The 26965-nt window shown below is 46.6% G+C and overlaps 1 protein-coding gene across 2 annotated transcripts in view; it reads right to left on the bottom strand.

Annotated features, from left to right (window-relative positions):
* Positions 1 to 26965, bottom strand: part of NSD1 (nuclear receptor binding SET domain protein 1) — a 66119-nt gene that overhangs the window by 17112 nt on the left and 22042 nt on the right. The window contains exons 5-20 of one of the 2 annotated variants that reach the window (XM_075164347.1): positions 23600 to 26174; positions 19820 to 19941; positions 19392 to 19674; positions 17512 to 17621; positions 16268 to 16337; positions 15372 to 15490; positions 10494 to 10637; positions 9959 to 10082; positions 9228 to 9428; positions 7638 to 7817; positions 7200 to 7356; positions 6698 to 6903; positions 6001 to 6113; positions 3027 to 3296; positions 1551 to 1667; positions 27 to 168 (exon numbers count right to left, since the gene is read on the bottom strand). In XM_075164347.1, coding sequence (XP_075020448.1) covers positions 27 to 168; positions 1551 to 1667; positions 3027 to 3296; positions 6001 to 6113; positions 6698 to 6903; positions 7200 to 7356; positions 7638 to 7817; positions 9228 to 9428; positions 9959 to 10082; positions 10494 to 10637; positions 15372 to 15490; positions 16268 to 16337; positions 17512 to 17621; positions 19392 to 19674; positions 19820 to 19941; positions 23600 to 26174 — 4933 coding nt within the window. The remainder of the gene's footprint in view (positions 1 to 26; positions 169 to 1550; positions 1668 to 3026; positions 3297 to 6000; positions 6114 to 6697; positions 6904 to 7199; positions 7357 to 7637; positions 7818 to 9227; positions 9429 to 9958; positions 10083 to 10493; positions 10638 to 15371; positions 15491 to 16267; positions 16338 to 17511; positions 17622 to 19391; positions 19675 to 19819; positions 19942 to 23599; positions 26175 to 26965) is intronic. The other variant, XM_075164348.1, reaches the window with a different exon arrangement.

Here is a 26965-nt window from a genome sequence, read left to right as displayed (position 1 = left end):
AGTACTGACAGAGTGGGGTTCCTTACCAGCTTTGATATTTACAATTGCGAAGAGCCCAACCCGAGTATCGCCATTCACACACCATTTCTGAGTCTCACAGTTTGGCTGGCAGCAATGGTTCATGAATCGAGCGTAATTGCCCTTTGGCCCAGCATCAATGATTCGATCCTGGAATTGCAAAAAAAACCCCAGAAAAACACATTTAATAAACTGTCAACGGCTCAAGCCGTTGCAGCCCAGGTACCACGGCATACCAGGAAAGCATTAATCAGTAGTGAAAAGTATGACAACAGAGGCATCTGATGACGCTTGCAAAGCAGCTCAGTACCTACACGTGTTTTAACCAAGCGTAAATGACAGTTGTTGCCTGGACAAAAAAATTGTTGCCAGGGTTGCCTGGACAATCAACCGACACCCAGCCAGTTTCCACACACTGATGTCTCTGGTCGGGGTTGGCAAATCATACAGCAATAGAGTCTCCTGTGCAGCATCATCTCCTTCCCCTCAGGAGACACACGGGCTCCTGAACAGCCAGGAAAGTGCTACCGCTGCTTTCTGTGAAGTTAGCTCTCCCTGCGGTGTCAGTACTGGATAAACACTACACCAGCACACTTCCAAGGCAGCACTTGTGGTTCCAGACCCCCACTTCTGCTTAAAAGCAAAATACCAGTTCCTATTTTTTGTATGTTCATATGTAGCAGGAAAACAGGAACAGTATGTAACTTGTGAGGTACACTTCTGTACAGTACACTACCATTTGTCAGAGAGAAGAGAGCAGCTGCAACTGAGATTTGGTTTTGTAATAATGAGGGAGATACTAATACTTAGTTTTGTCCCTGCTCCCGCCCATCAGCCAGCCAAGGAGAACAAGGTATGGTCAGTGTGAATTTCCAGCAAGAAGATGAGAGGGCCAGAAAGCAGCCCCATTGTTATCCCACACTTGACAGCTTCCTCCCCTGCCTGCTTTCATGGTTTCCTTCTAACCTTTCCAAGGTTGAGTGACAAAGTGTGGAAAGCAGCTCACAAAACTACCTACCTCCGAAAGCCAGGAGCTCGCACCAACAACGTGGCCTCCAGGACTCACTGAGGAATAACAAACTCCACCCCTCTTTAGATCAGCAAGACCTGGGATCTGAACTTAAACGAGGGTCTCCTTGTACCTGATAGCTGTACACCTGAGGACTGATGCCTTCTCTGGCACACACCAGCCCAGTTCTGGACTCCCCATGGTTCAGCTGCTGCTCCTGAGGTTACAATTCACCCTGTTATGCTGAAACGGGATCCACAATCCTCAGACAACTGCCTCACCTCTTCTGAACAAACTCTAATGGTCGGTTCAGACTTCCTTCCTAATCCTAATATCTAACCTGAAACTTCTCTACTGCACGTTAAGTCCGTTCTTTTAATCTTCTCTTTACTGGAAATGCAGACCAAGCTCATCAGCAACTCTTAGCACCTTTTTACTTGCTGGAGAAGACCCCTACCATGCCTTCCTTGCAATCATTTTACTTCTGTCTAGGATCCTGGCAAGAGAAATTCCTTCCACATACCTTATCCAGTGTCAACATGTAGAAATTGGTGATGTCATGCTCCTGAGCATAGCGGATTCGGGCTCGGCACTCCTCTTCATCAATTAGCTCCCCAACATACTCATTAACAAATTCGCCCTGCCAGAGAGAAAACAACAAGCCGATAAGACAAGACAAATTCCCTCCAGGATGGAGGGACATCCACCTTTGAGCTAAAACTTAGTTCCTGTTTCCTTTGTGGAAACCTTTTCATAAAAATCTTCCTCTGTGCTTTGCAGCCAGCTTGACCTATAATCTTCACTAAGAGCCCTGAATCATACATCTGTTTCACACACTCAACAAATAACTTGAAATAAATTAAATAAAGCAACAACAGACATCAGATTATTCTTTGTGCTACGGAAAGAATTAACATTCAGGGACAGCATGAAAGTAAATCACAAGAACAGCTCTTTGCTGCAAAGCTGAAAGCACTGCATAACTGCATTCCAGCTGGAACCAATATCCCTTTGGGGACCAACCACACTGAGCAGCATGAGGCACACCTAGGGCACCTGCTCCTGCAGTGAATTTGTGGAGTTCCCCTGTAGTGAAGTATTGCAGAGACTGTACTTCGACCATCAAAGGGAACCCCAGCTCTGCTCCACTGGGGCTAATAAGTGCCTCCATTAAATAACTGAGTTTTGCTGTTTTCAGACTGTCTACTGAAAGTGAAACATAACAGGCGCATGGAATGGCAGAGAGATCCTTTAACCTATATCACAGCAGGCAGCAAAGCCTAAACAGGATGGACTCACATTTTTCCTTCTGCTATCAAGCCTTCCCCCACAGCATGTTGTCCCTACTCCTTTTTCAGACATTCTTCTCCTACTATGCTAATTGTCCTCTGTTTCACTTCACCCTTTCTTAGCTTTGGGGTTCTCTTTGCTTTACCATTCTTCCTTCTTCATTCAGCACAGACGTGTGTCCACAGAACTACTATTCTCTAGATTTAAAAAAATATATACAAGTGTTTTAGCCGGAGATACCAGTTTCAGCAATAATAACAGCCATCTCCAAGACATTACCCTTTTGTAAGAGTCAAGCTCTGGTTTCAGTTTCTGATACAAGATTCTCATGCTGGAAAAGCCTGGCTATTCAAGAATGGGGGCGAGGTATAATCACTGCTCCCCATGTGGAAATCCCGACCACCGTCTTCAGGATAGTGTTCTGGTGTACTCATAAAGCTCATCGTCCATACAAGCAGACAGATTGAGCAATCACCTTTCTTACCCTGTGGAACATCAACATGCAAACCATTTTCTTGGTTGGCTGAGCCAAAACAGCCTTGTCAGGACTGGAAAAGTTAAACTCATCCACTTCTTTCCTAAATGGCATTCTATGGCAAAAAGTCGTCTTCAAATTACGGAAGATAGTAATTTTTCTAATTTATTGAAACCAACACTGAGCAAGAGAGAAGTGGCAAGAGAAAATTACACGCAGAAACAGAGTATGTACCTTTCTGATGTCTGTTTTGGCTTGCAAGCCCCAGCCTCGTGCCAGCGTGCGGAAAATTTGTACCTCGGGATACTGCCGCTTGGAGAAGCACTGGTTCTGGCAGCGCTCCCCAGCAGGGCAGACCATGGGGTGGCATTCATAGAGCAACATGCGATTGATGCATTCGGAGTCCAGGCCACATGGGTTTTCATCTGTTGGTTTGCAGTTGCAACGTGGTATCTCAGACAGGTCTGCAGTGAAGATCTGCACTTTACCCACCGGCCGGTTCACCTTGAACGCACACGAAGGACGTTAGCTCTTAAGAACAAAGGTTATCCTGACAGTCACTTCTATACTCAACCCTTGCCTACGAGCTGATAGGCTGCAGTGCAAGTTCGTTACAGTGAGGGGCAGAAGGACACAAGTACAGGCACATATGTACTTCTGGGCACACTATTTCAAGATGTATACGGTTAGAGGAAAGAGCTAAGGAGGATGCAGGTCCCCCATTAGCATCAACGAGTGCAGTGTGTATTCTGTGACCCCGGAGCGGGCAGAGGCTGCCAAGCGTCCCCCTCCCATCACCGCTGTGCCGACATCCAGCCCAGGTGGCCCAGCGCTCTCGCTGAGTGCACACCATACCTGTGACCGACACCGAACCATTTTCTGCGTGAAACAGCACCTTGTCCAGTCTCTGAGTGCCAGGTCCTTTTCCTTAGCTTTTCCTTACAGCCCTGGGTTTTGAATCTGTTACCTTCAAGCTGTTTTGTGCTCTCAGCTGTCACTACGAGAACCAGGCTGGCATGCCCGTGACAGAATACAGAGGGCCTACCTACGCACCAGGCCACAAGCAGTTAGCTCCCTACCCAACTGTCCTGCAGATGTAAATGAACGAAAAACCAGACAAGGCTGGGGTTGGAAGGCCCAAAGAGGAGCTCAGAGTTAAGCCAAGGAGCTCTCTAAAAACCGCTCCGGAAGGAAGCAGAGTACAGCACCAGGTGGAGAAGCGACTGGCATGTCTGCGGCACGAGCAGGGTCCTTTGGTTTTGGTTAAAGGCAGCGAACGCTGAAAGGCAGGCAATAGAGAGTCAGGACTTTGGAGACACTGAAAAAAAGCTCCTTGCTGTTCTTTGCCCAGGCAACCAATACCATCAGCTCCCTTTCCTCTCCCAGAACACGAAAGAAGAGGATCATTTAGCAAACTATTCCAGCCCCACACACAATTTATCTAGTCCCACCCACAGAGCAAAGTTTCTGCGCTGGTAGCCTGCAGAAGCCGGCCCAGCCCTTATCCTCCTCCTTCGTTTAAAAGCAAACCCTGCAGAACCCCCAGATTAATCTCTTCAACACACATAGTCTCCCCTTCCTCCTAGTATTGCCTCCCACCTCCGACCTTCCTTGTCACTCTTGCGTTCTCCTCTGCTGCTTCCCATCTCTTAGCGCGTCACCTTGTTAAGAGTGACGAGACTCACAGGATTAGGGCTGCCCATCACCGGGCAGACAGAGGTGCCCTTGCTGCCTCTGGCACTGCCACCCCAAGCGACCACGGTGTCTGAGCGTGGTGCCCCCCTCTCAGCACGCACGCATGCCCAGCAGGCCTGCCCTACTTTCCAAGGCACTGCTGGTACAAAACCAGCTCCAAAACAGGGCAATGCTTGGACTAGCCACAACCCTGATGTGATGAAGGATCCCAAGTGTATTTTGCAGCGAACTCTCACGTTGCTGCTCCTCGGGATGGACTCCGAAGTGCTGATCTCCTTAGAAGGCCAGGATGGGAGCAGACACAGCCAGCTTCGGCCATTCCACCCTGAAGCCTTCTCCAGTTCACCGTAAGCTCCTGCAAACTGCCTTGCTTTCACAAAGACAAACAGCTTTCACAAAGACAAACCCAGACCTCAGAAGAGCTGCCATGGCTAATGACCATGGCCGTTATTGTTTATATTAAAAGGGTAATTCAAAGGCACCAAACTGATTCCAAAGTTCCTTCATGTTGCGACCAGAAACAGGCTTAAAAATACCTATAATGAGAAACTGTATTTCCTCCATTGGAGCTGCCTGGCCCATACTGCTGCCACAGCATTGAGTTGTGTTCTTTACACTGTACAGTAACTCATGCAGGATATACCTGCCTGCCTAGAAATCCTAGCTAGAAACAAAAAGTGCCAGCAATCAGTTAAGCTTTCATAGTTTGCCACATAAAAAATGGAAGGAGCAGACAGAGGCAATGAAAAGAGGAACACAGTCCCTGAGTCACTGGGTTTCTGGTCTGGACCCACACCTCCGGTGGGTACAAGCACATGTACCCGCTTGGCCCCAGCTCTCCTCTCAAGTCACCTCCATCCTGTATGACTTCTATTGCTGCTCCAATTCTATCTCAAAATACAACCCTAAACATGAAGAATTTCCCAAAACTCAGCAAAAGGGCTGATATTCCAACACGTACATCTGCTTTAGTATTTCTGTTCAGTCACCAACTGATACAGAAAAAGATATAAAACAATAGCAGAGATGAAAAAAGATACTGCCAAGCTCCAGTGTGGGTTACCATCCTCCCCACAGCTCTGCTCCACCGCACCCTGACCATCTCCTGTCTCGCACCACCTGGGATGCCCACCATGCCATCAGTAGCACAAAGTACTTGAGCATTACTACAGTAATTACACAGTACTTGTGTATTACTAGCACTCTTCCCTAAGGCGCCGAGGTAGAGAGACATTTCCTTCAGACCACACAACTGACATGTAATAGCACAGAGATGTCCAGATCTGTTCCAGTAAATCAGAGACCTCTGTTACTGGTGTCCAGCTTCCATACAGCTCTGTGCATATATGAATCCTTTCTCTAGAGGATGACTGAAGATGCCAAGAGGACCAAAATAACCTTCAAATGCAGCCACATGCCCAAACAGTAGATATGTTTCTGTATACCTGTAAATCACCTGCACCAACAGCTCAAGAGTTCTCTTCTGCACCTGCCCCCCCCCACCTGCCCTCACCTTGATGTGTTTGTAGGGAGGAGGTTTCTTGTCATTCTTTTTGTCTTCCTGAAGCTGTCTCAGTTCTTTCTGTGCCTTCAACTCTTCAAATCTTACTGCAGCTTCCTGAAGAGCTAAGTGAGAGAAGAGTGTGTTACGAGGAACTCCCTCTGCTCACACAGAGCTGGGCTGCCAGTGTTCACCCAGTGCTCGCAGCTCCACAAGCAAACCTCCCTGGCTGCGTACGTCAGAGGCAGAGGTTCGCTGCAGGAGGGTGAAGAAAAGGCCAATGCAGTAGGGCAGTCACAGGAGTTACAGTAAGGGACCTGCCCGTGGGCGATGAAGCATCCAAACTGTCAGCTAGCTTTGCCTGCTTTTGGGCAGAAGTGTCAGGCAGCTGCATTCACAACCCTCAAGTGCATTTTTATATACAGATAATGACTGTATTGGACACAGGGAAGCTGACAGAGCAGCAGCTCACTCAGATTTAGAGCAGCTATGTCAGAGCTGGAAAAGCATTCAAGATCTGCACACCCTTCTCCTTCTCCTTCTTCTCGCATTCTGGGTGCGTTGGATGTTAGATAAGCAGCAGCTCATTCTGCAAATTTAATTTAGTGTTAGCTATAAAACGGTATTTTCTCTGTTATAAGAATGCCATTTCTCCAAATGGGAATGAAGAGAAACAGAACATGTACCTCCCTGGATGAAGACAAGTTACCTTTTTTGTATATGCCATCCACGCCCTTCCCCATCTTGTCTTTGCTGCTGACATCACCTTCCATGTAAGGGAACACACGGGCCTGGTGGGTCCACAAGTAATCCTTGGAGCCAAAGAACAGCACAGGGAACTCGCCAATGTCATGTTTCATTTTCTGGATGTTGACAGGAATTGTCCTCGGATGGCAAATCTCAGCTGGCCACCACCTGCAACACAGGAAAGGGCCGATGAATCCTCTGGCTTCCCCACTTCCAACCACCTCAGAAGCATGCTATTGCATGGAGACATGGCAAAAAAGTGTGTGAGGGCTACCAGCAAGGATGGTGGGAAGACAAGAGGCTACCGGAAGAGGAAAGCACGCATTTTACCAGCTGCTACATGCATGCAAAACAGTCAGAGGCTGCTGCACTGTACCCTGCAGAGAGGAGCAGCTTCTCACCTCAATCACCATGAGCACTGCATGAAGAAGGGACGGGGACAAGTCTGTTCTACCTTCACCTACCTGTAGCGCCCAACTTTCACCCAGACTACTTCCTTGTAGTGTGGCTTTTTGCCTGCCTTGCAATCATTACAATACCAGCTTCCCTCTGGCATCTCAATGTTTAGACACTCACGGTGAAATGCAGCCGGGCACGACTCGCAGCATAAAAGGCTGCCCCCTGCAAAGAAAAGGAGGAGGAATTTATCAGTCACTGTGCAGAAGCCCTGGACTCCACATGTCCAGACAGAGAGAGCTGAGGAAAGGGCATGATGCTCTTCTGCAAACCCTTTTCAACAGCTCGTGCCCTACTTGTACTACACAAAGAACTCTTCTAAGGATCCAGAAAAAGTTCTAGCCTGAAGTTGAGACTTAAATGGATGGGCAAAACTTCTGCCTGCTCTAGTGACTTCTTTTCAGGGCCTTGCTTGGTGACAGGGGACCCAGCACAGACCATCTCACCTTCCGAGCAGACAAAGCACCAGCTGACGTTGACGTGCTCGTGGTTGCGGCAGCCTCTCCGTGCAGTGAAGTGATTGGGGCAGATGATGCTGTTGGAGGCGAGGACCACGGACCCAGCAGCAAGGCAGAAGTCGTTGGAGTGGTATGCAACCGGACATCGAACACAGCGCATCAAGCGACCTAGCACCAGAACATGTCGGAAATGCAGTGAACCTCTAAAGGAGGCCGATACTTTGTTTCCTCCCAAAACTAGTCTCTGTTGATAACCAAGCTCAAAACAAGCAACCATAGGTGATCTTTGGAAATGGAAACTGACTTTAAATTCTTATAGACCATACATGACATACTCATTAGATTCCTATGAAATTATTTAATATAACAAAATATATATAAAATTACATTTATATATATTTGTATATAACACATACACAGTTGCATTACTTCGAAGTGAAAAACCTCCTGCATGTTGTGCAGAAACAGTTCAAGAGTTCACAGACTGGGACTGCTTCCTATCATACACAAATGATTAGTAAATCAGCTCAGACAGTAATTACAGAGGGGGTGTTCCAAGCTGCACATAATGAAACCAATCCGTGTAGCTTCTGAAAACATCGGCACTTGCCTCTCCACTTTATCAGATTTTACCCTGAAATTCCGGAACGGAGAATTCAGAATTGCCTACAGGCCTAATTTATCCAAGGTTTCTGAGAGCCTGTTTTCAGTTCTCACAGGAGACTATTAACAGGGAGAAGAGGTGGGAGGAAAGGGGTAAATCTGGCCACTGAGAAGCAGCAGCCAGAGGAACACAACGCAAATAGTCGGCTGTGGGCTTTAGGCCTTAGTGTTGTCTTCTACACCAAATACTGATACATAGGGAAAAAAGACAACTTTAACACAGACCCTGAGAATAAAAATAGAGCTGGTCTTATTGTCACGTCTTAAGATACCAAGGATTTAAAGGCAGGCAGCTTTAGAAGCAAATATACAAGGCAATCACACAAAAGTTTTAAGTTTAATCATGTGAGATAAAGGTCAAGGTATTGCTGCAAACAGCTCAAACAAATGTTTGCCTGAGAAGCTCAGCCCAAGGGTATCACTACTGCAAGATGAAAGTTTGCATTATAAAAAAAGGAGAACTAGAACAATATCATAGTTTCTACTATGCTGCTCTCTATGCCATTGCCTCGACAGCCAGTGCTGCTAAGCAGGCATCGTCTGCAGCACTGGCAAAGTGAAAAGTACGTAGGAGAAACACGAGAGTGTCTGTACAGCTCCAGAGACTTATTCAAAAACCCAGAGAGGCATGTGGCATCGCTGGACGTGCAGGCATCCAAGCGTCTGGACAGACGAGAACATTTTAGTTGCCATGTCTGACCATCAGGAGTGCTGATGAGCAGCAACCTCATACCGACGGCACCCCTTCCACTCCCCTGAGAGAAGCTGTGCCTCAGCAAATGCTACAGCAAGCACTGTGGCAAGGACGGAAAATCAGCATGAAGAACTAGTGGACCCGGTAACTGCACAGTAGACATGAAACAAAGAAAACGGTTCTGACTGCATCCCCTGGACCACCCTAGAAGATTTCAGTACCTTTAGATGCAGAGACGTTTGCTGGGTTAGCAGCATGACAAGTCATGCATATGTGCAGGGAGCATCGGAAGCCCTTGTTCTGCATGACCGTGGGTGGATACTTTTGTATGCATGCTTCATGGTAATACTTCCCACAGAGGGGCAGCAAGCACCGTTTTACATCTTCCCCGCAGCTCTTGCACACAAAGCAGGTATGGACCCCTGGAGAAAGAGCAGCAGATATAACACCAGTCACATAGAAGGGCTAAATGAAGACCTGACACTATTAGCACGGCACAACTTCCCTTCCCACAACTACCTATCCCAAAGCACAGGTCTCTGCAGCAGGCTGTTTTTGCCTGCAGCTGCAATAAAACTCCAGATCGAAAAAAATATTATTATAGTTGTGATTTCAGGCCAGACAAAAATTGACAACCCTACTTAAGACATTCCCTCCTTTCCAGCCCGCTCCAGACTCATCCTCTCTGTCGGCCTTCTGTCCCTAGCCTCAGATAAGAATCTCCCCTTCTCTTTCCCACCAGATCCTAGACATTCGCTTCTTTGCACCTCACATGCCTGAATCAACAGTAAGACCAGTTAATTAGAAAGTCATTATTAAACATCAAACCCATAACCAAGAGGACTGAGAGCTAGTTAGCAGCCCTACTGCAGGCACTCCAGCAAAGGAAGCACCAGGTAAGCACGCAGCAAGCACCCGGTCCTTCTGCGCTCACAAAAGCTGTCATCTGTACCTGTGGAACACTCATTGCAGATGAATTTGCCCTTTGGCATCTCGGAGAGCCCAAGGCACTGCAGGTGGAAAGCACCGCAGCACTGCGCCTCACACAGCAGCAATTCCCCTGGCTTCTCGCAGATCTGCAGGGAAAGAAGCACATCGTCAGCTCAGAGCAACCTGCTTCCCCAGCTCATCCCAGACAGCAACAATCCGCATGCTGGCCAGGACTGTCAGCAGAGACCCCTGCGGAAAAATACTAAGTTTTCCTTGTGTAGTTAATTCAGGAAGTTTGTGCATCACCACTGCCATTTGCCATCCAGTCCCTGCTACCATACGTTGGCTAAAATAAACGCTATGTTGGTCACGTCTCCCTAACATCTTTGAACTTTAGCAGAAGGAGAGGCAATCGCAGAGGAAAGGTTCAATTCAAAGCACAAAGAGCTTCTACAATAAGCACCTTGAGGCTACCTGGAGCACTAACGTGTCCCAGAACTTACACAAAAACACATTACAGTGGTAAAGTTTCAAAGAGATTTCTTCAAGGACACTACCTGACACACGTTCTCCTTGAGAGCTGCTCCTCCTCCACGCTCCCCCTGCATCTTTTTGGATGAAGGCACTCCATGGTCGTTCTCTGACCCCTCTTCATTACCCTCCTTGGGGCTTGCAGCAGTCCCATGAACCGATGTCTCCCCCTTTAAAAAGAAATCCAGAATCAGGGCTGTCAGTAGTTCTTGTCCCGACTTGGAAACTACAAGTTCAGCCACTGAGCACATAACAGGTTTGGCAGTTGGTCTGTGTGTGTTACCCACCCTGGAGAGAACATTCCCCATACAGTTCCACCAAAAGACTTACAAGAAAGGAAAGGAAAGAGCTCTTAGTTTACTAGATCATTAAAAAATACACACTCAACACAACTATTTTCCTGTGCATAACCCCCTCTGAGGAAGGAATCATGGCTGAGGAAGAAAGGTATTGCCCTGCATAGAAACAAATCAGGTAAGCTGGAATAGTCTGAAGCATCCTGCTGATGTCTGCTTGCATTGGAAATGCAAATTAAAAACTTCAAACGACCTTTATTGCAGTTGTCACCCAGGAAATGAGCCAGATTTTTCCCCACACTTGTCTGAGCTTGTTCTAAACCATGTAAAATACAGGTAGGTACTCAAGGGCTGTGTTAGTATGAACTAGCTGGCCAACACCAAAGTGAACAGTGCAGCAGGGCATTTACACCACCATCCTGCCTGGGGTAGTGAGTCTTTCATAAGCATCTGTCCTGCATGAGTATCACAGCACTGACCAAAACATCTTACGGTGACCATAACATCTACTGGTGAAAGAGCATCCCACTGAGAAGATGGGATTCAAATGATAAAAGTCCAATGGCACCCTCATGGGCCAAGTCAGGGATCCTGCCATAAAGCTTCCCAAGGTGGAAGGACACCTTCCAATGTGTCCATGGGACCTGCCCAGACACTGTTAGAGGGAAGGAATCCTAGAGACACTTGTTTCTACTACAAGGTACTGCTGTCCTGGAGCTGCATGTAGCAGCACTGCCTTCACTTTTGCCAGGACAGGCCACCAAGAGCTAGGAAACGCCATCCTGCCAGCTTCCAGGCCTCTCAGGTACAGTCTAGGCAACACTTGGTGGTCTCACCAGCCCCAGTGGCGACTCCAGAGGGGGTACGCCTTAAAGGCCATTAATGCTGCACCAAAGTGATGCCTTTAGCTAAGTGCTTTGAGCAAGAACATTTTAAGGACTGCCATTTTTTAATATCCCAGCTCACTGCAGTTAGCTAAGTGGTCTCAGCTGCCAGTTCCTCCTTGGATCACCAAGCCATACCCAGTGCATGCCCAGACACAAACTGTAGACCTGGGAAGACCTTCTGAGGAATTCAAACTCCTGGCAGGAGCAGCAGCCATCACTCTCATACCTTCAAGCCTGCTTGGTGCCAGGTGTCCAGCTAACAATCACGAGAGGGAGCTTTGCACCACTTTCTGTATGGGAGAGTATCCGTCTGAGTTCTGGCACTACTAAAGCTCGTAAGCTGAACTGAACGCCCTCTGAACACAGTATTAGTCTGGGCAAAGCAAGGACATAAAGATCTTCCAAAGTTTAAAGTCGGAAGAACCTGGAGCTGGTATTCTGGTCAGATAATGATACTTCCTTTGCCTGTGGGATTTTTGGTTTGTTTGGGTTTTTTTCATTCCCTGAATGTAGCAGTATGCTTTTATTTGGGGACATTTTAAAGCCATGTGAGTTCTGTGAAGCAATGATGCACAGGTGCACTGATGGTATATTAAAGCACACAATACAAAGATGAATGGTATAAATTGCCTTTATTGAGCACAAAAAAAAAAAGCCAAGTCCCAGCTACAAACTACTGCCAGTCCAACACACCATACGGTGTACAGCCTTGCAGGCCATCATCACAATCTTGCTGGAAGGCTGGCAGCCTGCTGGAATACTGATAAGGAGCACGTAAGCTGCTGCCACCCTACCACACAGCCCTGGCAGAGGGAAGGGAAAGGTCTCTATGGCATTGGTAAAAAGACCATCTAAGAACACAACAGCCACCTTTGCCTCAATACGCAACAGCATCTTCTGAAGCTAAGATACTTCTGCTCCTGCAGCTTTATTTCTGCTAGGAATTATGTAGTCTGCTGCAAGGCAGCCCTCTGGCCCAAACACTCGCTTTGGCTCCTGGAATGCTCCAGGAGCAGCACCGGCAACCAGTGCTCCAAGGACTGGTTACAGCTCAGGTCCTCCTATTCCTACATAGGTGCTCCCTCTTCTGCTCAGCTCAGCAGTGACCTCAGGGTTGCAGGGGTCACTGTAACAAAGAACAAGAGCAGGGTTAATCAGCTACTGGTATGGGCAAATAACATCAGCTATAGCTTCTGCTTACGCTGGGGCCCCAGTGTTACAGACACAGAGAGTTCAGCCCCTCTCGTGGTCACTGAGGCCCCTGTCAGGAGGGGCAGGGTGCTGGTAAACAAGAACCACCCGTCCTGTGACCGGTGGCACTAGCTTCCTGCTGTAGCTAAGGTTTCAAGATAGTGTTTTGGAAGTGGGGGGGGGCATACTCAGATTTGCTACAGACAGAGGTAGGAGGGATTTAGAACTGGTTCATCTTTCCATCCTTCTGGCCGCTTTCTACCATGGCTGCTAGGATTCCATGGTTTGATGGCCTGATGGCCATGCTTCACATGTTAATGGAATGGGAGACTAAAATGCATCTAGGAGTCATATAACATTAACCAGCAACTCCCTCTTCAGATCTGAAAGCATTTCCTAGAAGCAATGCTACCTTAACAACGGGGTCCACACTGCCCAGTGTGGCACAGCATGCTCTAGCCGTGCTCTTTCAGCCTAAACCCATCCTATTTGGTTCCACGAACAGTTAGCCAATCTGCACATTTCACACGCCAGGATCTTAGCCTTATTTTAATCAATGCTCCCAGAACCACATAGGGAAGGGAATGTCAGAGCTTGGCAGGATGGGCAAGGCCAGATACTTGTGCTTTGTGTACAGGGAGAAGGGGATCGCCATTCAAGGCCATCACTCAAAAGAACCTGTCACACTGTTCCCCCTCCTTCCCCTACCCTGCATGAGCACTGCAAAACTACATACCTCCTGCAGAGGGCAGGTCTCTCATCTTGGGTCTTCTTCCAGAGCTATCTTTGCTGCTGTATCTGGCACATCCTCAAAAGCCTGGCCTTCTTTGGCACAGCCTGACCTTGGCTCACAACTTTGACAACCATTTCAACAGCATTTTCCATCCCCTTCTCTCAGTCTCCTGCTGCCCTGATGTTGTAAACTTGCACTCCTGGCTCCACAGGCAAGGACGAGAAAGCTGCTTAGTTCAGCCTAGGCAGACAAGCCTTCCTCTGCGCTCTTTTCCTCTGAAAGCAGCTGGATCCAAGGCTTCACTGTGCTGTATCATCAGAATGTCTATTTCTTCTAGCACCGTTCAGTACAAAGTCGAGTTCCTTGCCTGGTGTGTGGAAAGTCACTCAGGGACCAGCGTGGTCCAAATTCCACATGAAAGCACAATTGCATCTCCACAGCACCCCAGTACTCACCAGTACCCATGCACTCACCTAAGCCAGGAGTGGCTCACAGAGACACAATCACAGAGAAATGGATGCTGGCAAAAGGTGTCAAGCATTGCCTTTTTTTTTGGCATGGTTTACCAAACCTAACTTCAGGTACTCAACAGAGATGTCTAAGGCTGGAGGCAGCTAAGACTCCCTGGGCTTCCTCTGCAGTGAATGGTGGGTGCAGGATTCAGAGCCATGGCCTAGCCACTTTGCCGCTCTGAATTGCCCCCTCTTCTCTTCCCTATAAAAGATTCACAGAGAATTTTCTGGCTCAGAGCTGAGACAGTTTCTTAGTGGGTGCCTAACAGCATACACTGTTAACTGCCCCCCCCCAGCATTGGCAAAGGTATCGGTACAGGCTTCTTTGAAACATGATTCCAGATGAGCACACTTCAGAAGGAACACTAACACCAGGGGTACTACCCCACTTTATCACCCCCATCAGAAATGCCCTTTTCAAAAAGCAGTAGCAGCAGGGTGGCTGGCACTGCTCAAAGTGGTGTGAGGTTTGTGCTCTCCTGGAAGCTGTATAACAACAACAAATATAACAATATATGTCTATAATTGTCTCCTGAAATACATACTGACTATCCTGACAGAACAGCCTGCTGCTGAACCTGGGCCACTGGAAGTGAGAGGCGATGGTGAGAGGCCCAGAGGTGTCCCGCCTCTCCCAGGAAAAGTCTTGCTTCCCCTACACTTGGTGATACCTGGCTCATTCCTAAAAGGCAAAACGTGCTTGTCAGAGATACTTGTACGCCAACTCTGCCGGGATGCAGTAGAAGGGAGTTGCCCCAATTATCCCTTTCCACTGAACAGCAGAATGTAATCAGAGGCTCCTGTGAGCAGTCACAGACAGTCCCCCCCATCCCCTCCAACATGGTTCTTAGCTCACCCTGGCGGGCAGGTGCAAGTGGAAGAAGGGGTTGAAGTCCAGTCTAGTGCTTGTGATTCATACTGGTGCGTAAAAGGGCAAGACTCCCACCACCACCAGAAAAGACTTTTTACAGCAGTTAGACCTTCGGAGGTGCAAAGCAAGATGCCAGGCAAAACCTGGTTCCATCAGATCAGAACAGCCTCTCTCCTGGAGAATTAGCTGAGTAGCAGCTTAAAAATTGAGCCCGAGTTAAGCAGTCATCACAGAACAGCTACTAAATCAAGGTGGTATCTTCAGCTTGAACCCCAGCTCATGCAACTACATCAGCGGGACAAACTCCCAACTGACATGCCAGCCAAAAATGACCTGGCCTAGGCTCTGCAAAGTGCCCTAGGAAGTAGCAGAGAAGTTATAGGGATGTCAGCATGTAGGAAGACCCAACAGTACCTCAGAGTGTGGGGTCTCCCCCAGCCCCTCCTCATTTCTCTCCTTCTTGGAATGCATTGCAGCAGAGGGATGGCGCTGTCTCTTCCGCTTCCGCTGCTTCTCCAAGAGCTTTTCAGAAGCTGGGATGCAACAGAAAGACCACTCAAAGAAAACGCAGATATAATTTCCTTGCTACAAATGCCACCAGCAAGTTCTACACCCTTTCTGAGAGCTTCAGGTCCTACTGTCATTTGAGGGCATAAGGGCTGAGGCAATACCAGCCTCCAGGCAGCCTGCCCTCTGTCCTGCAACCATCAGAGGACCACTGATTCGTACTGGTTTAAACTTCTTTTGCTAGGCTGCTGAACGGTATCACTGACTTTCCTGAGACAGGCCCCCAGCAGAAAATAAGAAATGCTACCAACACAAAGCTTACATTGCTAACCGAATGCTGATAACTACCTCCTCCCATCGCACTGCAACAAAAACTTCCTCACGTCAATACTAATGTGATACAAAGGCAGACGGGGAGGGAGTACAATGCAACTGCACAACTGTCCACTGGACAGGGCAGCCACCATTGAGCCTGATCACAGCGTGCCATCAGGCAAAAGACAGGGCAGTGGTACAGGGCCTGTGCTGACGAGTTTCCTTCAAGCACCCAGACTATGAATGAGAAGTGAACATCTTCTCATGGAAATAGAAGCCCACCATCTCCACTTTCCATAGGGAAATCAAAGACATCACGGTACCTTGGGTAAACAATCTCAGAACCTATTTCTTCTGCCACTGCCTCAGCTAAGGCAAGCACCCTCTGAGAGCCCAGGACACGTAAGCCCTTACACACACAGACAGAGCAACAGGCACTGATCCAAATGTCACCAACAATCTGCCCCCGCAGCCCTGCCTTCACTTACCTTCTCCCAGGTCTGAGAAGTGGGCTGGTGAGTAGAGCTCAGAGCTGTCGCTCTCCGAAGGGCCAGTGCCCTACAAATACACAACAGAGTCGAGTCACCAGATGCAAATCAGAGATGCACCTTCCTCAGCCACTCAGAGCCTTTATGAATGACTGTAACATGGAACTTACAGTTCAGGTCATGAATTCATCAGTGATTAGAGACTTTACAAGAAAACATTTGTTTTGTGTGTGTGATAGATCCCACATAGAAAAGTCAGTCTCTGAGCAGGGAGGAACGCTGAGGCTGCTGTGTCTTGTGCTCACCAGCATCATCCACCGTTTCCCGAGCTCTCTCAAAAAGGCTGCTAACACCCTGTAAGCTGCTGGGAACAGAGACTCTCTTCTGGCTTTACACTTTTACGGAGCTTAAGACTGAAATACACTGGCCTCTGCATTACTGCAACCACGATAACTGTATTAAGACTGCGCCACATAGAGAGAGAAAAAGGAAAGGAGGAAAACTGTTATTAATCAACCTTAGAAACAGTGGCAACAAGTCTTGTGCAAGTACACCACCTGAAATAATTCTTTACAAGTTGCTTTTTTCCAAACCGTGTCACTGAATATCGAGTATTTAGCAGAAAAGAGCATCATTTTCTTTAAAAATCTGCACCAAGCACTACATACTACATGTGATACAACTCAAACCTCCATCCTGCTACAAGCTTTGCACTTACGTACCATTCACCAGCTCACTTGGGACGGTAACAAAGGAAAACTGCTCAGAGGAAATCTGACAGAAAAGGACAGAGCCATAGGTTCAAGCTCAAGCTACGTTGCAACGTAACAGTGTCAGAAAGCCTCTGCGCAGAACATTTTTGCTCACACCTTCCCAGCCAGCATCCAGATGACTCCTTTTCCGTATAAATCAATGAAGAGAGGAGATTTTACAGCCAAAACTACCCAATCCCCATTACCCAAGTCCAGATGACTCCTTTTCCGTATAAATCAATGAAGAGAGGAGATTTTACAGCCAAAACTACCCAATCCCCATTACAAGTGGGGAGGGGTGGGGAACACATCTGTATTCAGCAGATTTCTTCATCATAACACAGCAGTGAGCACCTTTGGGAAGGGTGGACCTTTGCTCTTGGGCCACAGCCAACAAAAAACCACAGCCCATTGCACTGTGTCTCATTCAGCAGGGTCTGCTGTCAAGGCTCATTTTCTATCTGGTTTTCAAAAGAGCTGGAAGGAAAGTACCTTCTTTGGGGGAGTCCACTCCTCCTTCTTTGGCATAAAGGCAGTGTCCAAATCATTGGATTCCAAGAGCTTTTTAGTGGGCTTCCTTTGACGCTTGCTTTCGAAGTTTCCTGCAATGAAACTCTTTACATCAGATAAATGGGGTTTTTCTTCTCTTCAATCAGACTAAGACCATTAAGCAAGTATCAGCCAACAGTTCAAAACAATCTACTTCACCCAGTCTTTGGGACCATAAGCTTCTCGGGCAGAGATGCCAATTACCTCTTTCTGTACAGCTTCCACAAAAATGGACCTCAAGCTGCCATAACCTTCAGGCATACCTCAATATGTAATACAAAAATCCACCCGCAGAAGAGAGACTATGAAGTCAATGCCAGCAGGTAACACATCCTGGCAGCACAATTCAGATCATAATTTCCCAATCACTTTGATCTGGCATAAGCCAGTCCTACCACTGACAAATACAGCCCTGCCTCCACTCCCACGCCACTCGCACCAGCATTCACGCTGCGCACAGTAAACAGGCTAAAGGACACGCTCCCAGTTAAAACTACCTGGGAAAAGACACCCCAAACAACAGCTTTACTAGCTGTAACTTGCACCATTTCCTACTCAAGCTTTTTGCTGACAGTCAGGAAGTAACCAGTTGCTAGACCTGGGCTCATCCACACTAATTTTGGCAACAGTATAAACTTAGAGTGACCAGGAAATGATGATGCTATGAGTGCAAGACACACCACAGTAACAGCCTGCTACCCATCCTACCCTGTTCATCTGCTCGCTTTATCTGCCTCGGCTGTGTCCTTTCTGTGACACACACCTCCGATGCACTGCTTATGCATCGTCCTCAAGGCACGCCTCTGCTCACAGCTTGGGCTCTGTGTGCCTCAGCAAGAGGTGAGTTTTCTCAGGAGGGGGAAGAGCTATGCAACCTCTGCATACAGGATGCTTGCTCCCATTGCTGCGCCCTGTACTGTTCTCCTGCATCTCTGACCTCAGGTTCACATCCCCAGTTTTTCCTCTTTTAATCCTCTCCAACTTTCCATTTCCATCTGACACCCACAAGCCCCCAAAGGCAATCCCTCTGCCCTCAAACACAACAGGCTAACTGACCTCCCATACCCCCCCGTCTGCGTGTTTGTTGTTGGTTTTTTTGTTTGGGGTTGTTCCCTCCAAGTTAGCACAGCCAGAACACCAGGGCTTTAACCCTGGTCATGTCTTTAGACGCTACCAGAGAATGAACGTACTGCAAAGTAGACCCTGCTACTGACTCTGCTGGAAAGGGGAAAAGCCTGTCAGACCGCACTCGCTCTTTGTATACTGTGCCTCACTGAAAGCTAAGGCCCTGGCTTGCTGCCAGTACAAGTCTGACAATTTCTACAGATGCTTAGAACCTCTAAGAAAAAAAAGCTTTTCCAGAGGGATTTCTGTGCTACAAGCAAAAGGTGAGCAAAAGGTCACCCCACGAGCTATGCAGATTAGACTTTGCATATCAACCTCAGCACAGGGTTCATCCACAGGGTTTTAACAGCAGCAAGACCTTCAAGCTAAAGGAATGCCACTGTTTGCAAGCACAGACGGCAAGGACTCAGAGGAGTTGTGACTTCCTTCGTTTGGACAAAGGGGTATTCTGTGCCAGGACCTAAGGAGGACCATCACACACTACAGAAAGCTAATAGCATAAGTGTAATCATCCAGCTCACTGCACCTGCCCTCTCTCCCTTCCCAGCACCAGTAATGGTCACTGAATGAAGCAAAGCAAAAACAAACTATCAGATCAACAGCTACTAACTGTAGTTTCACTCTGACCGAAGCAACAATTTCACTGAACTTGTGACGTGTTCACTTACGGGAGCAGAATCACACAACATCCCACTTACCTGATTTCAGGAATCTCTCTTCTGCATCAGGAGAAGCAGAAACTTCAGAAACATCTGAGGAAGACAGCACCAGCTCTGGAAAATCTGAAGGTCCTTCTAAAAGTTGATCAGTGGAATGGGATCCTAGTTCTGAGAAGGAACACTCTGCTTCAAGGATGGGAGGGGACTCTTTGGTTGAAGATGGAGTTGAAACCAAAGAACTCAGCCCCCGCTGGGTATCTCTGTCAGGACTGCATTGTGCAGGAAGACCTCCTTCAAATTCAGACCTCACCACAGAATTCACCTAGCGTAGCGAAACATGTTGGTGAAAACTTTCATCCTGCGTGGCACCGCACACAGCAACAACAGTCAGGAGCAAGAACGCTTCAAAAGCATGCAGACCAGAGCCTCAGGTAATAATCATAAAGAGCACATTAGCCTTCACCCACCTTTTGCAATTGCTCCTGGCCCTTCTTTGATTTTTTCTTGGGTGCAAATAAGTGATCATATTCTTCTGCATATTCCAGAAGCCGTTTACTTGGCTTTCTAAGGCGTTTCCTCTCTGAATGTACTAAGAAAAAGGAAAGCAGCTTCAAGACTGTGTTTCTGAGAGGATCACAAGACAACATTCTCCTCATGATCTGTAGATAACAGTTGCTCCTGCCTTCTCTTCCAGAGGCTCCAGGAGCCCCGATACTTCTTTTTCTTTGACACACCCTTATAATTTTTGAGCTTACTATTTTCCACAATCCTGACATGGCGGTGGGATTTTTAAAGACCTAAGGGACTTCAAGGAGTTCAGACAAGAAACCAAAAAACATTAGATATCTGACTGAGGGACTCCTGGAATTTTACCCAACATCTCCTTAGACAAACTATGTCTAACTTTTTTGCAGTATGTTTACCAAAACTTAAGTCCATTAGCAACTCAGATTCATCATGCTACTTTTACTGTCAACCCAAACTCCTTTGGTTTTAGTGCAGGGGCACAGGAAAACACTGTGTTCTCGTAATGCGGTTCAGTCACTAGTTTCACTAGTAACACATAAGCCTAAATCCTTCCCTTCCCCTCCTCCCTGGCATATTTTTGTATATACTACAAGAGCCTTGTATTCCCCATCTGCTACTGCAAGCCCATTTATTGCCTTTGCTTCCCAACAATAGGTTCCACAATGAGATCAGGGAGCGAACAGTCCTCGCCAGAGACTGCAGGCTCTTCAGGGCTCAGATGTCTTTGTTTGCACAACGCTGCACCATCGCAAGGGAAACCCGGTAACAGGTATTTCCTCGATACAAACCTAACCACCCATGCTATACCACCTCAACACCCCAACACGCAGCAAGCTCCAAAAAAAGAGCCCCGACGCTCTACATCATCTCTACTCAGCAAGCTGCAAAAGCAAGATGATGCAAGTTTATGTCTTTTTCTCACTTCCCAGAATACCTGACTTTTCGCCTTTTTTAGTTTTCAAAACTATTAAATAATATTGTTGAAAGATTTCTCCTAGTCACATTTCTCCTACACATTTGTGGTCTCCTGGAAGTTTAGGAACAAACAGTAAATATTCTCTTTGCTTCTTTTCATGTGTAGGAGGTGGCTTTTTCTTCTTTAAAAAACGGAAACATTTTATAACAAACCTTCCAGTGCAACACTTCAGAACAGGGATGTTGGACAAGATTGCTAAGCTTTATTGTGGCTTTGTGGTTAAAGAAGCATGAAAACGTCAAACTTGGCCAAAAGAGAAGGAACAACTTTCTCAAACAGCTATTTTCAGCCTCTATTAATGCTCTGCACAGGTGTCTGGGTGAAATACACATTTCAGCACATAACCAGTTATGGGATGAATATCCTCACTGGGCAACTATTTAGAGCCCCAAAGCCATGCAGCAGAGCACACAGCAGTGTGCCAGAAGGGCTGGCTTAACTGCATTTTTTTCCCAAAGCGAATCTTGTACAAGAATCCCAAATGCAGTCTGATTGGCACTGGCAAATCACGTACCTGACGAAACTATTATTCATAAAAATGTTTTACGTCAGCAAATTCCACTAATCTTCACTTCTGCCTTATTTGCTCTAAATCGCACCACAAAGTTTGTAGCAAAAATATGCCAAATGTTGCCATTCAACTATGATGAAGACTTTATATAGCTTAGTGGAAATTACACAGTTGTGACTGCAATCTGTTGTGATCTCTTACACTGATACTCTGCCTGCTGCGGACAAGGATTAGCCACGTCTTCTCAAAGCACTGGCCAACAGAGGAAACTCCTTCTCTTCTGTAAGCCACAGTTAGTCTAACTTCCAGCATTAGTCTCTCTACTTTCTATGTAATTGGCCTTGCCTGATATAAAAGGAAGACTGGCTTCCACAAATGGGCTTTTCACAGCAGTAGAGGTTTACTCACTACCACACTGGGGATGTTACAGCTCCTCATACACAGAGGCTCCAGTGCTTCCCTATGGCACATTTACATTGATAAGCTTCAGGTGTGTTTCAAGGCTCACATGCTATTTAGGGCAGGGGAATTAGATTACACTGCGATTACTGATCTGTCACTTTTAAAAGCAAACCCAGGCCCTCACTGCATCCCTGTATGCAGTACCAGGACAGCTCTGCGCTCCTCTCCGCCGATGCCACCTCGCCCACCAGCCTGCTGCCTTCCTCTGCCGCTTCTCTCCTCTTCTCTTAACATTACTACCTCTCAGCAGCTCTTCTTCTCTAGCTCTCTCTGCAGGCTTGCATCTTCATCTCACACAGCAACATCAGAGTGATGCTTCAATTGCAAAACCATCACGAAGCCAGGAGAACCCGGCTGCATCTTAGTGCAAACAAGGAAGTCTCTCCCTCCGGCGGGCTGTGACCCTCCTGTGGCAGAGCCTTGACAGCCCCAGAACAATGTGCATCCTCTCACCTGCTCTGTGAAGACTTAAGTCCTCAAAAACATGCAGCCACAGGAGTCAGTGAATGATTGAGCTTGTCCTGATTTCAAACCAGAACTTTTACCCCGCGCGTTACACCCGATGGGCTCGTTTTCTGTGCCTGCTGTGACTTGCCTTGGGTAGGTCTATGACCACTAAGCCAGGAGCTGCCTTTTCCACTGAAACAGAGGTGCAGGCAACCTCCAGCAACTAATAGCAAAATAAACACACCAAAGTGTGCACTGAGGGAACATAAAAGTGACAAAATGCGCGAAGATTCAAAATTCTGCCAAGTTACATTAATTTATGATATTGCAAATAGATTAGAGCAATTTAGTTGGGTGCAATCTATGTAAAAGTTTCATTTTGTTGTTTTCCTTAAGATTTGCTTCCTCAGATTCTTTGCAGAAGTCTGAGGACGCCATGTGTTGAACATGGTTCTGCTGGACTTATTCCTTCCACACACATCTTCTCATCCTTTTGTTTTCTTCTTTGTCGTTTTTCCTTTTTTTTTTTTTTTTTTTTTTTTGGCTTTAACCAAATGTCCCCATCTCTGTGGGAGAGGCAGGGCTGTCTGACCTTATTGTCCTCAGAAGCCTCCTCCTTCCTAGGTCATTTCCCTTCCAATGGTGCTGCCTTACTTCTGCCTGCCATTTTCCAGATCCACCTCCAGCCCAGCCTCCCTGGCAGCTTCCCCCTCTTCTGTTCTCCCCTTCACCCCTCAGGCAGCCACACGAGAGCTGTAAGTCAGGAAATCTGTGGGGTTCCCCAATTCATTATTAGCAGCCAATAAAATTCCACACTAAAATGCCAAAAAAACCCCAACCCCGTTGTCTCGATGAAATCCTACAGAACAAACCAAAGAGACTATGTCAAAAAGCACTAGAAAGAAAGAAAAAAAACAAAAAAGAGAACAGACATTGAGGCTCAGTTTCCCACAACTTTCTAGCGCTGATCTATCCAGCTAACACCAAGCACGTGGCTCTAAGCAACACATTATGAAGGTATAATTAAAAAAAAAATCCCAAACTCAGAAGGATGCTTATTTTACCTTTCACTGTGGAGGAACTACAATTTGTAATGTATTTAAACTTTCTGACCAAAAAGCTAAGCAAAATCCCATAATCACTCTGCCTTCTTTGTTCTCCATGCTTACAGAGAACCCAAAACCAATGTATCACACTTTCTTCGGCTCAGACGTATACATCTCCACGTTGTCAAACAGCCCCAAGTTCCATAACTTATGCTTTAAATGAAAAAGTATAAAATGTATACAAATACACACTCTGGTGCAAGTCCAGCTCCCTTACCTTGTGCAGAGAATTCAGACTGGGGAGCAAAGTTGCCAAGCTCTGTTTCTGAGTCCATCACACTGTTGTTTGGCTTACCACATACATTCAAACGTTTCTCAACTAAGTCTAAATGATTCTCATAGTCCTGATCTGTCAGGTCTCCCTCAAGCACCTTTGAATGAGGGGAATGCCTACGTCCCAAGAACTCATTTCCCTTCAGGGAAAAGCCACGACAATTCAGGCCAAAGGCACTCTCCAAGTTTCCTTGTCCCCTAGATCTACTGATGTGCTTATTAGATCTAGCACTGCTTTGGTTAAAACGCTGCCATCGCTTTTTGGGTGCTACGTGATTTATATCATTAGACTCATCACCAAGAGAGCTCTCACTATTTGCCTCTGAATCCAAGTCTGGACTCTCCCCATTTTCAGCGGAAGTGCAGCTCTTAATATTTCTACCAGCTTCAGGTCTCCTTCCAATACGATCTAAATTGTCATCAGATAAACAGGCAGAGTCTTCATCAGTTGAATGTTCTGTTAAATCAACAGACTCTTTCCTCTCAGTATCTTCTGCTTCATTACCTAGAGGACTGGTAACCGAACCGTGAACGCGGAATGCATGTTCTCCTGAATCTCTGGATAACCGACTTAGCAACTTACTTGGCCCTCCTGGTTTTAAGTCCTTTCTGTTTGAAACTGTTTTATCTCCAAGCTTTGATGACTGCTTAGATTTTGAACAGTTGCGTTTGGACACGCAATTTGTGCCGTTTGTCCCAGAAACAGCAGTACTCGCGGGCTCCCTTTTACTAGTACCAATCCCCGTCAACTTGGTTGGAGGATTGCGTGAAAATGACTTGCTTATAGCTGAGTTTGGATTTACTGTTTCCTGGATACAATCTCCATTTTTTTCTATTTTATATGGGGGACCTACAATAGACAAGGACTTCAGACCACTCGCAGAATTGCTTCCAGAACCATCAGCTGTACTGGTATTTCGAAATGGGACTATATTTTGACCAGTCATCAGTTGCTGCTCTTTTGTCTTACTGTCATGCATATCCTTCAACATCATTAACAAGGTGCTGAATTTGTAATCTGGCTCAATAGGCAAACGACCATGACCAGAGGCGGAAGAGAAAAGTAAGGGTACTGTGGCCTTTGGAGCGCCAGAGTCACTAGCATCATCATTCATGGACCGATAAGACAGCTCCTTCAGCTCTGACAAGACGTGTTTCACCACAGCCGTTTCTATTTCAGCAGAATCCCTGGGTTTCTCATGCATGTTGTTTAACAGTTTCTGACCATCAACTTTTCCACTTCTCTGAAGAGAATCTCTCTGTAGGCCAGAGAAACCTTTGGTATCAGAAGAGCAGCGATTCACGCCACCCTCTTCTGCAAGAGAAGGCTCCAACCCAGCAACTTTTTCTTTATGTTTGCATTTTATACTCCTGATTCGGGGCAATTTCATGCTTTTCGGTTTTAAGATTGCTTGATTTGCAACAGCAGGCCAGGAGCTGTCCTTGGAAACACTTCGGGGAGTAGTGTGCTTGTTTGCTAGGGAAAGATTGTCATTTCTCACATCTGAAGAGCACTCAAGAGCCGTCAATGACATCTCAGCATCAGAGAAGCCTACTTCAAGCTCCCCATCTGCAAATTCAGCATCAAGTCTGCTGGTTACTGAACCTCCCACAGGTTTGCGATCTCTGTATGACTTCTTTCTGGCCCTTCTGTTACTCTTCTGAGAAAGATAGGTGGAAAGCTTAATGTTTCCACTTGACGTCATAGGAAATTCCTTCTCCACTTTATCTGAAGAATCACTAACTTCGAGAGCACTAGAGGCTCTCTCTGAACTTTGGTCCATGGTATCTATATCACTGTTCCCACCATCTGAGAGGGAAGAGGATGAATCCGTTTCAGTTTGCTTTTTCTCAATACCAGTATCAGATGCAGAATAGTGTATTTGTAATTTGGAACTGCATAAAATGCCCAGGGAGTTCTTCTCTCTCTCCAAAGATGCGCTGGAAAACAAATCCCCTCGGAGCGTGTTCTTCAGAGCATCACTTTTACGATTCTCATAGTCCGGTTTCAAAGTTGTCTTTTCAAAACGTCTTTCTCCAAAGGAGGAAAGCAAATGGTTTTCCCTGGTGCTACTGGATGCTGTTAGGCTGTTGGCAATCCGGCGAAGTTCATGAGATGCGTGTTTATCTGGTAGGTCCCCAACAATCATGTTTCTAACGATGCTCTCTGGCGTTTTTTCTTTGATTTCTCCCCTAGATGCTTCCCCTCTTGCACCACTCTTTTTTACTCTAGTCCTTTTTCTGCTGTCAGAGCTCTTTTTCACATGTGGCTTAATGTGCAATTTTCCTTTTTCACTGGCCAGGTGTCTGGAGTCAAATGCCAAGGATTTAAAACAGCCATTCAGCTGCCTGTCCCTTTCTGCTCCAGGGCCATTGGCATAGTATTCTGACTGCACTTCCTTCTCGCTGTCCAGCTCGCTGGAGTTCTGGCTGCATTTTTGATCCTCTGGCCCCCCAAGAAGAATGTCTTCTGCCTGTCCAACACTGACTTCCCATTTAGCCATAAATCTTTGAGGAACCTTAAAGTTGCAGGAGACAAAAAAAGAAATAGAAAAATTTGATGGGATAAGCAACAAGATAAAAGTGAGATAGAGACACACAAGGCACAGAACAGAGTGACAATCCTGCACTTTGCACCTTTAAGACAATCACATTGTCTGGATTTCCAGAGACTGTGCCTAGCGGACACAGAAAATACTTCTCCTGGGTAAGTAATCCGCACTCCGGCTGAGCCTAATAAAAATCCCTGTGCATTCCCAAAACAGAAAAAAGGTCCCTGCAAGCACAGGTCTCCCAGGAACCAGATGTCCTGGCATCCCAGCACACCCTGAACACAACAGCCTGTAAAGGGGAATATGCATATGTTACGGACCCCTGGCACAGAAATGCAAAGCAACAGCCAACAGGCCTCTCAAGGCAAATGTAGCATCATTTTCCTCAAAATATTTGAGCAGACATGTTTGCTTTGCTCCTTCCTGCATCCCTTGAACTCAGAGCACAATTCAATCTTCCCTCTCCATCAACTCACCTCAGTACAAACATGAGATCCTGACACAAATCTAAAATGTACTCTTAAGAAATTTAAGATGTCCATTACCTAGAAGTCTCCCAGCTTTAACTCTGTACTTTTAGCATAAAACAAAAAGCACTCTCCATACTGGACAGGAACCTCTGCTAACATCTAAAAACAGCAAGAAACTTGTTTCTTATCTATGTGTTATCTTGGCTGCACAACAGCAAATCAAAGGCTTCACAACTGCTCCTAAAATCAAAACCAATTCCAAGGCAGGAGGAACAACTCAAATTTCTG

This window comes from Calonectris borealis, chromosome 15, assembly GCF_964195595.1.
Source record: "Calonectris borealis chromosome 15, bCalBor7.hap1.2, whole genome shotgun sequence".
Classification (NCBI taxonomy): domain Eukaryota; kingdom Metazoa; phylum Chordata; class Aves; order Procellariiformes; family Procellariidae; genus Calonectris; species Calonectris borealis.
The sequence above is the reverse complement of the archived record's forward strand: the minus strand, read 5'-3'. Positions and strand labels throughout refer to the sequence as shown.